This window comes from Prenolepis imparis, unplaced genomic scaffold (genome assembly GCF_030444845.1).
Source record: "Prenolepis imparis isolate NDT839.2.m4 unplaced genomic scaffold, iyPreImpa1.0 SCAF_11, whole genome shotgun sequence".
Classification (NCBI taxonomy): Eukaryota; Metazoa; Arthropoda; class Insecta; order Hymenoptera; family Formicidae; genus Prenolepis; species Prenolepis imparis.
The window spans coordinates 5,041,173-5,054,163 of NW_028141169.1; the positions used below are offsets into that span (position 1 = coordinate 5,041,173).

The 12,991-nt window shown below is 35.0% G+C and overlaps 1 protein-coding gene and 1 long non-coding RNA gene across 8 annotated transcripts in view; one reads left to right on the plus strand and one right to left on the minus strand.

The window, feature by feature from the left end:
* LOC145942509 (uncharacterized) overlaps nt 1–12,896 on the minus strand; it is a 48,218-nt gene extending 35,322 nt beyond the window's left edge. For 2 of the 6 annotated variants that reach the window (XR_014426365.1, XM_083049311.1), the window contains exons 1-4: nt 12,058–12,895; nt 4,040–4,168; nt 711–1,127; nt 166–483 (exon numbers count right to left, since the gene is read on the minus strand). Coding sequence is in view for 5 of the 6 variants with exons in the window: in XM_083049311.1 (XP_082905437.1) it covers nt 166–237 (72 nt within the window). In the remaining variant the exon portion in view is untranslated. Of the gene's footprint in view, nt 1–165; nt 484–710; nt 1,128–4,039; nt 4,169–12,057 lie in introns of all 6 variants that reach the window. The other 4 variants (XM_083049314.1, XM_083049312.1, XM_083049313.1 and 1 more) reach the window with 4 other exon arrangements.
* The window catches only part of LOC145942515 (uncharacterized), a 75,063-nt gene that overhangs the window by 34,677 nt on the left and 27,395 nt on the right, over nt 1–12,991 (plus strand). For both annotated transcript variants that reach the window (XR_014426368.1, XR_014426366.1), the window contains exon 2: nt 2,525–2,564. This is a non-coding gene — a long non-coding RNA (uncharacterized LOC145942515). The remainder of the gene's footprint in view (nt 1–2,524; nt 2,565–12,991) is intronic.

Sequence of the window (12,991 nt, forward strand, 5' to 3'; positions counted from 1 at the left end):
CGTCTGGTGTGTACACAAACTCCACGCGCTTTACAGCCAATTCATATATATATATTGCTATTATACTGCCCACACGGTTTAAATGGATGAAATTTACACTCCGGCGTTGTTTAGCGAAATTATCGTCTATTTTCCATGCTCGCGTCATCATATATATGTTCCTACCATAGTGAGCATCGTGTTGGCGCTGTCGGTGCTCGTGTTGATCGTTGTCTCCGACGCCGTGCTGGAACCCATGACCACGACTTTCGGTACCGTCCGGCAGCTGCGGCTGCCGCCCGCCGACTTGAAGTTGAACCGCCGAATCGCGGACGAAAGAAGGTCACTGTCTCGTCCGCCACCGCTGACACCGCTGACACCGCTGCCACTGTCAGTCCCATATTGTCCCCGCGTTGGCTGCGACTGCGATGTATCCCCTTGATCACACGCGTTACTTCCCAAACTGCCACATCTAGTTGCCGACTCGCGATTCCTCGAGCACCCCTGCAACAGATCGCGTTACGAATTCACGCGCGTGTATCCAAAATCGCACTTGGTCCATTGCTCATCAATGCGATGTACCTTGGAACTCGATGAGTCTCTAGAAAAACCCTCTATTTCTTTTCCTTTCAATTTGCTTTGATTCGAGTGCCATTATCGTTGATGAATATCAAGGGGAAAATCAAGGCTCAGATGATGAAAAAACGATGGTATTTTTTTTATTAGCTTACTTGGGACTTGTGTTCCGGGGTGGACGGTGGATTCGGTGTGTTCGGCAGCGAGCCCCCCGCAGGGGTACAGTGCCGCAGTCGCGCCAGGGCCGTGCGAAGCCCCTCCGTCACGAGGCTCTTTTATTGCCTCCTCGCCACCGCTCCCTTGATCCACCTTCTTGCGCGTCGCTCCCTTCTCGCGGAACCCGTTTTCCCTGTACGATTTCTCAGCTGGATGCACGAAATCCACCCACTATCGCTCGCCGCAGGGATGATGACCCGCGTGGGAGTCGAGAGATTCACCAACCCTCTGCCACGTGCCGCTGATTGTGCCGCGCGCCGTTTATCAATCGTTGCATTCACCATCGCACACTTGCATCCCTATATACGCGACGCGACTCTCCCTTTTACTCGTCCTTTGTCGTACCTTTGATCTATCTAGGGACACAGTTGGGCAAAGTAATCAAATCAATTATTATTATCGAATCGAACACTGATTTCTAAGTTCTCTAATCGATTATTAATGAAAATGATTATTACGTAATCAACAGTTTTAATAATGATTAATGAAAATAATGAAAATTAAAATAATTAACAATTATGATTAAATTGTTAGTTATTAAACACATGGGGGGTTTTTTTAAATTATAATTCATTCAAATTAACGTAATATTTTAAGAAATTATAATAATTTTCAGCAGTTTATATATATTTATTTAATTACAAATAATACATTTTAAATTAATGTGTATTGTCTAGAAGTTTCAATTCTACTTTCAAATATTCTCACATTTTAGATTCATATTAATAAATTATATTATTTTTTTCTTATAATTTTATATGAAAATAATTTCTCAACGATAACTGTCATATTTCATATAATAAAAATACATTTTATCACGCAAAATCACTCAAATATGTGCAATAAGAATATTTAATAAGAAGGAAAGCCAATTTCTCTTTCACATTTGATGATTTATGATTGACTAATAACTACAAATTATAAATGTACCGCATGATTAATACTCTCAATAATAATTATTAATAATTATATTAATTATTATTATTTTATTAATAGATTACGTACAAATTTTAATTATATATTTTTATATACACAAAAATCCATCGATTATTTTTCACTATGTGTATACGTGTATACATTTTATTCATGAACACAAATACTATGAGAAGCTAGAAATACGCTTATATTTTATTCATATATGAAATATTAAACGACAAGTTGTTAAATTATTAATCATCAGAAAAATACTTGTCTAAACATGGAAAAAATATTATAATAAAAATTACAATATAATTTTTGTAATCATAAAACATAATCATATACTAGAACAACACAATTGCGCGCTACTCACGCCATTCTTCGATTTTATGTTAAAAAAAGTGATATTTTCAAACAAATAATATAAAGTTTATTTAAACTCGATTAATTATTTTTTCACAGAAATTAACTGATTAAAGCGTTAATTTGCTAATTAAATTTTAAAATAATAATATGTTAAAAAATTAAAATAGTAATATGTTGTAAATAATATGTTATAATATCTTATTCTCGATTAATTTTTTGACAGAAATCAGCTGATATATGTCAAAAATATTAATCGAGTTTAAAGTATTATAACATATTATTTGAAACATCATTATTTTAATTTTTATAACATATTATTATTTTAAAAATTAATTAGCAAATTAACGCTTTAATCAGCTGATTTCTGCCCGGAGAGAAATAAAAATATTTTTTCTAAGCTGCATTGTTTATGAGATGTTCGACACACACATATATATGTATATACATAATTTGAATATTTTGTTTTCAGATCAATGTGCTGTACTACAACTCCGCTATTGTACGTATCGGTGAGTGAGAAATTATTCATTTTATAATATTTCTATAGCGGTAATGGGGTGTATATAATATGTTGAAAATATTAAAATAGTAAAAAAAATGTTTTAAATAATATGTTATAATATCTTATCCGTGATTAATATGTTTTGACAAAAATCAGTTGATAATTGTCAAAAATATTAATCGAATTTAAAATATTATAACATCCCTTTCTAAAAAAACAAAGAAGTATTATAACTATTCAAATATTTTAACAAATGCATAAAAATAAATATTAATAAACATAAAATAAATGCATAATTTAAAATTTTTCTAGTAATAAATATTTTAATGTCATTTTATTCCAACTTTACAATAAATGTTGTGAAAGACAAAGGAATTTTTTTATGTAATTTGTACTGTAAAATTTTACTCCGTGAAGGACGCTCCGATTAAGCTGTAGAATGATAACGATTTCTGTCTACGATTCAAGCCTTGAGCATTCGAAACGTGTGCGACCAGCGAATATTGAAATCCATACTGTCTGCCGCCTGCACGAAATTCAGGAATTCTTGCAATATCGCACTTCGAGTCCGGTAAACGCTGAAGCTCCTATGTTTGACGCGAGACAACTGTGAGCTGTCGTGTGGCAATTTTCATTGCAGATTTATATCACCGTACACGCGATTCGACGTGTCGTTATTTACCTACTTACCATATCGGAAACAAACTGTTGAAAAAAGTTTCTATTAACAATCTCGCGCAATGATGTGCCGCGGATAAAATAAACATCACAGTCGCGTGTATAGCGAGTAGTAATTTAAATTCGATCGATTACGGACTATAATTCTCCGAGATTTCTTTCCGCGAAACTCCGTCTTGTCTCACGAAAAGCGTTAAATCAATAATATCTTATCATGTCATTTTTAACATTTTTAATTTTTTAGGATATTTACTGTTAAAAATGTCACATAATAATTAGTGTTCGTTAATTAAAGTTCTCAGTGAAATTTGAATAAATTAAAGAAATTCCCATAATAATTCATAGAGTCGTCCTTCACGTTTCTTATTATAATTTATTTAACATCTACCGAGAAAACTATAATTAAAAATATTCTTCAAATATTTGTGTAAAACGTTATCACTATTTGTTAATCTTAAAAAAATCTTCTTTAATTTTGCTTTTTTTAACAATTATTCTCGCATTTACAGAGTTCTTTAATCAAATAAATGACTCGTAGAATAAAAAGGTTTTATCATTTGTAATTTGTTTTTTAAAAAATATATTCTTTATGATTTATATGTATAAGTAAAAGAATTCAAAATTTATTATCAAACTTTAATCAAAACAATCTATGAGATAAAAAGACTTTATTATTTATAGTATTTAAAAAAATATATATTTTCTATAGTTTTATTAGATACAGAAAAGAATTTGAAGTTAACTTGCACCGAGTTTGGGACGCTATATTGTTTGCAAGCTCCATTGTTAACTCTCCCCAATTACCTTACATATCATCCATCAATCTCTTCGGTATACACGAAGGTGCGTTACTTTGTCGCAAAACACTCTTGTGATGTCGAAACATCGTCACTCCCTTCGTCCCTCGTCGGGCTTCCGTAAAATTCCGAACGCCTGTAAGAGGAACACAAAGGAATCAAGTCAGACGAGGCGAAACAAGGAGACAAATAAGAGGAGACAAAGTGGAACGTGCTTGTGCCTTACGATTCTTTCTAAGTTTTACGAGTCCTCGTTTGTAATCACGAGTCTGATTTCTATCCTAATTTCGATTCGCTTTCGTCTTAGAAATTTACGGGACATCCGACACATAAAATTCTCGAGAGAAGATGAAATCGCGCGCCAAGCGATGACTTGGAAAAAAATTGCACTCGTAAATCAGGAGGTGATAGAACGCGTATTACGGTCATAAATTGTGGGGAAAGACATACATGTTAATCCTCTATTGAGAATTGAAGGCACAGGTTTTCGTAAATTTATATTCAATATAAAATAGAATTCACCTTCCGCCTAATTTTCGCGAAATAACAAATTTATTATTATATTTTGTATTATATCTTTTGATCGTAATTTTTGGATTTCTCTCATTGATACAGCATCTCGTTTACATTCATTTTGAAAAATTGAACAAGGAAGCGGTACGTAAAAGCAAATATTCCGCAATCGTATATTAAGATAGAACTGACACAGTAATTTGCAATAATTCCACACATATTTTTGCAAAAGCTGCAAATGCGCGGAATATAAATTTACAAAAATAAATATATATATTCTTTAAACTTTGTACTGTAACGAACAATAAGTAATTAGTTATTGCGTGAAAAATATTGGCGGCGTCGAAAGAAAAACAAAATGCCCAATATTTCGTTTGCAACAATACGGAAACCACTTTGCGCGAAGTTTCAAAATGGATAGAGGTAATTACGGTGGCTATTGTTTTATATAAAAGCTTTTATTGTCGATAAAATCGAAAAGCGAATCGTTTATTGTCCAAAATCCAGCAAAAAGAACGATGCTTAATCGCAAAACGTCCGCTTCACTTCAATTCGTCACCGCGAATTCTGTTCCGATTCGAATCGTCGAAATTATTTCGGGCCGCACAAAGATTTAACTACTCTCGTGTTAACTATTTTGTCGAGTTAACGAGCCGCGTTGATATTCGCTTTGTATCTATCAAGCCTATATTGAACCGTTGACGCAGCTAGTGCGGAAATATTTTCAGTGCCATTTGTCATACAAACGGTGAATTAGCTTTTCCAGATATTACGGTCATATGTGTATATATAGGCACGCAGTACTACTACGTATTGCGGGACACATGTATTCACACAATCACACCCTCACATCCGGCGATGAGCCGAGTCCGAGTAAACGCATCGATTAATTACAGTACGGCCGTTTGTTTCTCTGAACGCTTCCTCCGGGAATGACGGTTTCTCGTTACACTAAGTTGCCTTCTACACACCTGTAATTAATGCGTGAAAGCGTGGCCGAAAGTGAAATCATCGATCAAAAAGGACAAAAAGAATATACTACAATATACGCGAATTATATTTTATAACAATACTAATATACAAGTAATGCATGTAGATATTCGAGTACGTTAATTAAACAGAATCAGCTCCAAATTGGTCAAAAGGATCGTAAATGAAAAAAAAAACTCGCTCGCTGAAACGCTCTGCTAAAATCTCAATATTGTGAAATTTGCTAATATTGAAATAGCATATATATATATATAAACTTTTACATTTGCATTTCGCTAAAATTTATAAATGTTTGAAATTAATACGCGAAGAAAGCGATATTATACGATACTATTCTCAAATGTAATTTCAGATATTATTGCAAAGATTCCATATCGAAAATAATAACGATAATAATAGAACGGAGTTTTCAATCAGAGTTTCTTTCTGTCAAATTAGTATATAAATATATATAAAAATTGCTGACAATTTATATTAATTTAACAATGCAATATTTTTCAATAATAAGATTTAATATAATAAAATTTTTATCATCGTTTACTTATTAGTTTACGTTAATTACTGAAAAAGCGCAATCATGAATTTTTAATGAATTTATAATGATTATTAATCTTTATGAGCTATATAATTACATCTTAACCGTAATTAATTTTAAACGACGATGTGATTATTTTAGAAAATATTCGCAAGATCGTATTTTATCCCACTTTTCATCCCTCATTGAGTGATAATTATTTCAAAAGCAGAGAGAGAGAGAGAGAACTTTATGAAAGCGATATAAAACATGTTAACCATTGCATGGATGGCTTCGTTACTTAGATATTTGATTGTATTTTCGAGCCTGTTGATCGAATAGATCTCGATAAGCCAGCTTACTCGTCGGAAGAGGTACGATCCATTTTTCAAATGTGAACTTCCTATGTTCGAGCGCTCTCGTGGCGCTCTGATTTCGCCGGATGGCAAACGTACACGAGTCCACGTCGCACGTGACAAATCTGGCTATTAACTTCCGTAGGTGGCGACGATTAATTGGTAGATTAATATCGGGGCCGATCGTTCTCGCGACGAAAATTATGTCACGGCAGAACATTATTTCGCGAATCTCGGAGCCGCGAATGATGGAATCGATTAACTTTACAAGAGAGCTTAACTAGACATTGTGTAGTATATACGCTGTTACACGGTAACGGAATTAGAACAAACTTATTACGTTTTAATTAACTTTCTTTAATTAATAATTTATGTAACTCTAGTTATATGAATGTTGGTTATGCATTTTACACATATATATCAATGTGATAAATCAATATGCTAATCGTAATGGCATTCATTATATTGAAAGCCTGCGGTATATAGTTGACGTGACATTTTCAATCATTAAAGTATTTTACAAGCTGCGATTAAAAAGTGTCTAAACAAATTTAAACATTTATCGTTTTATGAAGATGGAAACTTCTTTTAGGATGTACAAATTAATCAATTTCCTGTCTACGTGCAATAAATGAAGATAACTTTTAAATGATTTTTAAGCGTTTGAAAAATCTGTTTTAAATGTCAATCTAAAAATACATAATATAATTAAAATAATGAAAAAATATATAATATAATAAAATATATAAGAATCAGTAGAAAAGAGAGAGAGAATAAAAATTTACATTAGACATATAAATACATATAACTCACAAGTATTAAATTAGTTTCTTTTGATAAATATTTTAAAAATAAAATAACAAAATATTTTAATAAAAATTTATCAAATTTATTTCTCTAAAGTAAATCTAAATAAAATATTAAAATTTACAGAGAGTTAAATAAGTAAATATTGACATTTAAATATTAATTATGATGAAAAAATTAACTTTCTTGAATATTATGTGTAACATTAATGTTCGTTCATATATTAAAAATTTAATAATAATAATTATAATATATTATAAATTTTTTACAATTAATAATAATTATTACTAAATAGTCAGAACGATTTGAGCACGACGTAATCGGAACTTAAGTTAGTGTTTTATATTGCATATCGATAAATCCTACTAGTGGAGGGCAACAACGGGGTTGAGGATGTGAGAGAGAGGTTACGACGACGAACAGGGGAGAAAGGGGAGAGGGAGGGTTGAGGTGATGGAGGACTAGATACGAGGGAACGTAGGCCGATCGACCTGGTTAACCTACATAAAACGAGAGGCAGAAAGAGAGAGAAAGAGAGGAAGAGAGGGTGCTCCTCTTTCTCTCTCACTCTATCTTCGTGCTCTCCTCGTTCCTGGCCGTTCGGCGTTCTCGCGTCACAAAGAAAAAACTTTATCCGATTCTCTCTCGGCCTGTTTTCTCGGCAATCTCTATCTATCTCTCTTTATCGGCCAGGGAGAGAACGGCCAGGTGGAAAACTCGGCGCATGTTGGCGCCGTCGACTTGGACGGTCAAGTGCTTCCGCTAGGCTGAGCCGAGGCGATCATCTATCCTCGCGAAGAGAAATATGGTGTTCGAGCGAGATGATTGGCACCGAGAAAAAACGAAAAGACTTCTTGTAATACGATGTGTTGTGGCTCGGGGATTGAGATTGCTACAAGTTCGACGTGCTCAGATCGTGACGCTGCAGGAAGCTCAGTGAAAATGATCCCTATTCCGGTTATTCGTGTAATACAACGATATTGGCGCAAGAGATTCAGATCTTTTTTTTGTTTTTATACAGCACAAAAATTAAATTTATGGAAATTACGTCGGCTTTAATCCTTGTTTTGGATGTAGACACTACTGTATCACGTTGGGCTATATGTATGCCATGTGGATGATACCGTGAATCTAAAGTTACTGTGTCAACAGCATGAATTAAATAAGCTTAGCTTACAGTTAGTAATTTGTTGTACTTTATTAGATTATAGCGTTACCTTTAATGTGAAAAGAGAAAGAGAAGATTTACTTAGCCAAGTTTAATTTTGAGTGACATTGATATAACCGCCTTTAGAAGCCGTATCTGTGCACATTAGTGAAAGTTAAGTGAAGGGATTTAGTAGCGTAAGTAGAGTAAGTCAATAATTCGCGTAGGGCTCTCTCACTTTGTAGATATCGAATTTATATTGAATCTCTTTTATACTTATAGTTCATCATTCCATTGAGTCCCTCCAACTTTTTAATTTACCCCTTTTTACTCCCTTCTCTCTCTCTCTCTTTCGAGAAGACTTTAACTTCCAATTACCTATAACAAACTTTATAATAGTATGCTAAAAGTTGCCGTGATAATGGCTTATAATCGTTTTGTGCGCCAGACATTTGAATGTTAACGTTTACCTAGCACGTATCGAATACGGTATATAAACGTATATGCATATTGCAAAAAAAAAAAACTATCCTATTAATTGATCACTCGGTGAAACGCGCAGCAACATGCGCGTTTCCGTGAGTCGGTGATTCGTTACCATCGAAACGGGTCGCGGCTCCGATGCTTTTATACGCTTCGATTCTTCCGATGGATGAACGATCGTTACAACGACCTATCCCATTCTCGCTCGCCTATCATCGCCCAAACGTAAATACAACTCCGATAATTTATCGATATAATAGCACGAACCTTTTCTCGAGCGTATGCACGCGCGTTCAGAGCTTGTTTTACGCCTATATAAACAAATTAGATACGTGTCTATAATTTCAAGCAATCTGTAAATCACAATGGAAATTTGCAAAATTATTATTTTCAATGCTGAATGTAACATTATTTTATTTTATCTTTGTTTTAAATTACGCAGCTAATATTTTTGTCGTGAAGTAGAATAAGAAAAGGCTGACACTTTGAAAGCACTCAAGTACTTCGAAGATAGGTTCTCGCATTAGACGAGTTATAAAGTATCACGTCTTGAATCGAGTGCGGAATTTGATTGACCCTTATCATGTGTCAACCAATACACGAAATATAATTTAAAAGACAAGATCTATTTATTTTTTCGAAAAATGTATAACATATATGAGCGCGTAATCTGTTTACTGGAAATTTGTTTTTGCAGAGTGAAATGTTTCCACAATGCTTTCTGACAATTGTTATAAATATTTAAATCAATGTTTGAAAAAAATAAAAGGTTAAAATATGACCATGTTTTTGCAAACATCTCATGACAGTTTTCACTTTTTACACGCACTGGCTGAGAATTTTACAGCGAAATTATAATAAATACATTTATATTGGCCAACATTGTTCATAATCTGTTTACAGTTGCAAATCATTCTTTTGATTTGCACGATATTTACTTGCAACAGATAACTTTAAACAGCGAGATTACATGAATTTTCAAAATGTATACTCTAATAGAAAAATTATGAATTTTTTTTAGATTTTTTTTTTGTATGGAGAAAATATATTATAAATCTATGATGAGAATATACTTTTAAGTCGTGGAATATATTAAGCATTCTACAATTATTTTATTCTGATTTTACTTTTATAAGGTATCTTGAATATTATTATATAGACATTACTTCATTTATTATTATTGTTATTTATTATTATTATCATTCAATGTTTCTCTATCACATATATGTACGTTTAAGTACCAGAATTTAGTAGTTCAAATATTTTGAATTACCCAAATTTACACTCTTGTTACTAATTAATTTAAATTATAGGGGTTGCACTATCTCGGACTGTTGCAACACATAGTTTGTAGTTCAAATACACATAATCGCGTTGCGACAAGAGAATGCAAACATAAGAGACAAGCATCTCTCGTATTAGAGAAGAATATATATTAGAGAATCGAGAAAGCATAAGAAAGGAATGTATATTACAGAGCAAGAAAGGATTGAGAGAGATATTTGTCGCACAGGGAAACAGAGGCGGCGGGAATATTATTATGCTGCGAAGCGCGCGCGGAGTCCTTTTCGAGCGTCAAACAGAAATGCATTGCATATAAATTGGACGTCAAATGCGTTAGCACTAAAGCAAGTACAATTGAGAACGCAAATGGGGAATTGGGATAAAGAGAGAGAAAGAGAGCGAAAAGCTGAGAACCAGATCAATGAACCGAATTAATCGAATAGATCGTTTCAAAACGCTAAATTCGAAACTCATGCATTTTGATTTTGTATACATTTCATCTATTTTCATTATACATATATGTCTCTAATGCCGTCAAAATGGGGATGATTGTAATGTTCGATCAAAATTAAACTTCCTATTGTGTCCATATTTCTATTTAGATATTTATTACGCCCATTTAAGCAGTATACATAATTTTTGAATAAGCAATTGTGTGAGACATTTATTGCAAAAATTAAAAAAATTGGTATCTCTTCTTCTAATATTTATTTGAAATGAATATACGTCTCTCTAAACATTTTAAAATAAAATTGATTAATTAGATATTTATGCGACCAGAGAAACACGTATATATACACATATTAAATGGTACAAAGTTTTCATCGATACTCTCTCAAAATAAATGAAAAATCAATTAATGAAAATAATTATAACATTGGCGTAAAACGACACCGCAACATTTTCCAATTATACGACTGATTCTCTAATGATTATTTAACAAAATTTCAATACAACTCTCAAACAAATAACTATTCCTCTCTGCATAAATTCATTATATTCATTATTAAAGATTTATTGTTAAAAAATATTTCCGTGTCACACAATTTATTTCAGTGCAAAAATTAAAATGGCTTTCGATCTAGCGCTCTCTTTGAAACGATCTACTCAATGTACCGAGGAAACGAAATTTACGATTCGATTTTTCCATTCTTGCCTCGTGCAATCCTAAAAGTGAACGGGGAATCGCGTTACAACCCACACTCGTCTAAGTACACATCTAAGTTCGCAGGTTCGACTCTCCAAGTTCGACTCTCGGGAAAAGGAACGTCGGACCTCTGGGTACGTACGAACACGTACAATACGTTTATACGAACGGCATCTTTATCTCGAACTCGGAAGAAATTGTACATCCAATCCGAGTTGCGATCTACGGGGGGAAGAAAACGGTCGCGAGATGAAGCTAAAACTCGGCTTCGTCGAGAGTCCTCTCTCTCGAGGCACGTTTCGCATCGCCCCGACCTACATTCGATCGGCCGCCGTGTTCAACAACAAGCTGCTCTCACGCGGTTAGTAACCGGGAATGTAACCGCGGTGAGATCAATTTTCGAAGGCTTTGGATTTTAGCTTTGGAAATCCGTTTCGTAATCCGATTGTCGCGAATAAGCTTTAAAATTGTTTCATGCCTTTAGCTTCACGAAAAACCGTCCGAGATAATGGAGCCAAAGATGGAAATTTATTATTATTTTTTTTTTAACTCATTACATTTTTCATTCAATTTTTACCTTGCCATTAGTCGAGAGGGATGGTCCACCTAATAGTTTATATAATTTGTATTTATATATCACTAATAATAATTAGTAATAATGGAGATAGTATGAGATAGAATGGAGCAATAATAGAGATAGACACGTATTATATATATTAAAATTTTTAGAAGATTGGGAAGAGACGCCAGGGCGCCTGAAACATTTCGATCTCTTTAATCTTACCTTTTCTACCGGTTTCAATCCTGTTGCTACGAAGTCAGTACGCGTCAGTCCGTCACGACGACCGAGGAACGTCATTCGCAGCATGCTGCGATGCACCCCTCGACGCACGAACGGTGCACCGACCGGTTCGCGACGCGGTCACGAGGGGCGAGAATCCGCGAGGCGTCGCGGCGAGAAAAGCGCGCTGACCCGTTCGCCCCTCGAGCGCGGCGCATAGAAAAACAACAACCCTCACCCTTATCGCGGTCTCGCCGAAAGGAGAGCGTTCTTCGCGCGTCAACGTCGGTACACGTTCATCCTGTGTTCCTCCGTCAAGTTTGACAATTAAACGCAGTCTCGAGGGGAATCTAGATTTCACAGATACCGAGGGATACAACACAGCTGACAGATCTCGAAGAAGGGTTGCGAGGAACGCGAGACGCTCCAAGTGACCGACGTTTGCGACGCGACGAACTCTGCCTTCTCTTCGTTTTGGTCCACGAGAGTGTTAATAACGAGCATTCACACGAGCACGCACGCACACACACACATACATATACACGTATGTATTGTATACACGTGTTAAACGCGCATGCACATGCACGAGCGTGGAGGCGTATCGTATACTACCCCTTACTAAGGGATGTAAACACGCGAAACGGTCGCGCGACGCGGTCTCGCAGGCAAATACCTAAGGCTTTTCCCAAAAACGGGGTTGACAGAATGAGAGAAGGAGAGAGACAGAGATAGAGAGAGAAAGAGAGAGACAGAGTGCACCACCCGCTCTCGCGCCCCACGTATGACTGTCGCATCGCGGTACAACAGCAGCAACGACAACGATGCGCAGGAGCGTGCAAACGCCTGCGCTTCACCTTCTCCACCACCTTCTGCTCCTCCTTCTCGTCTTCCTCCTCGCGTTAAAGTTAAATCCCGCTGTTGTTGTTGCTGCCTCTCC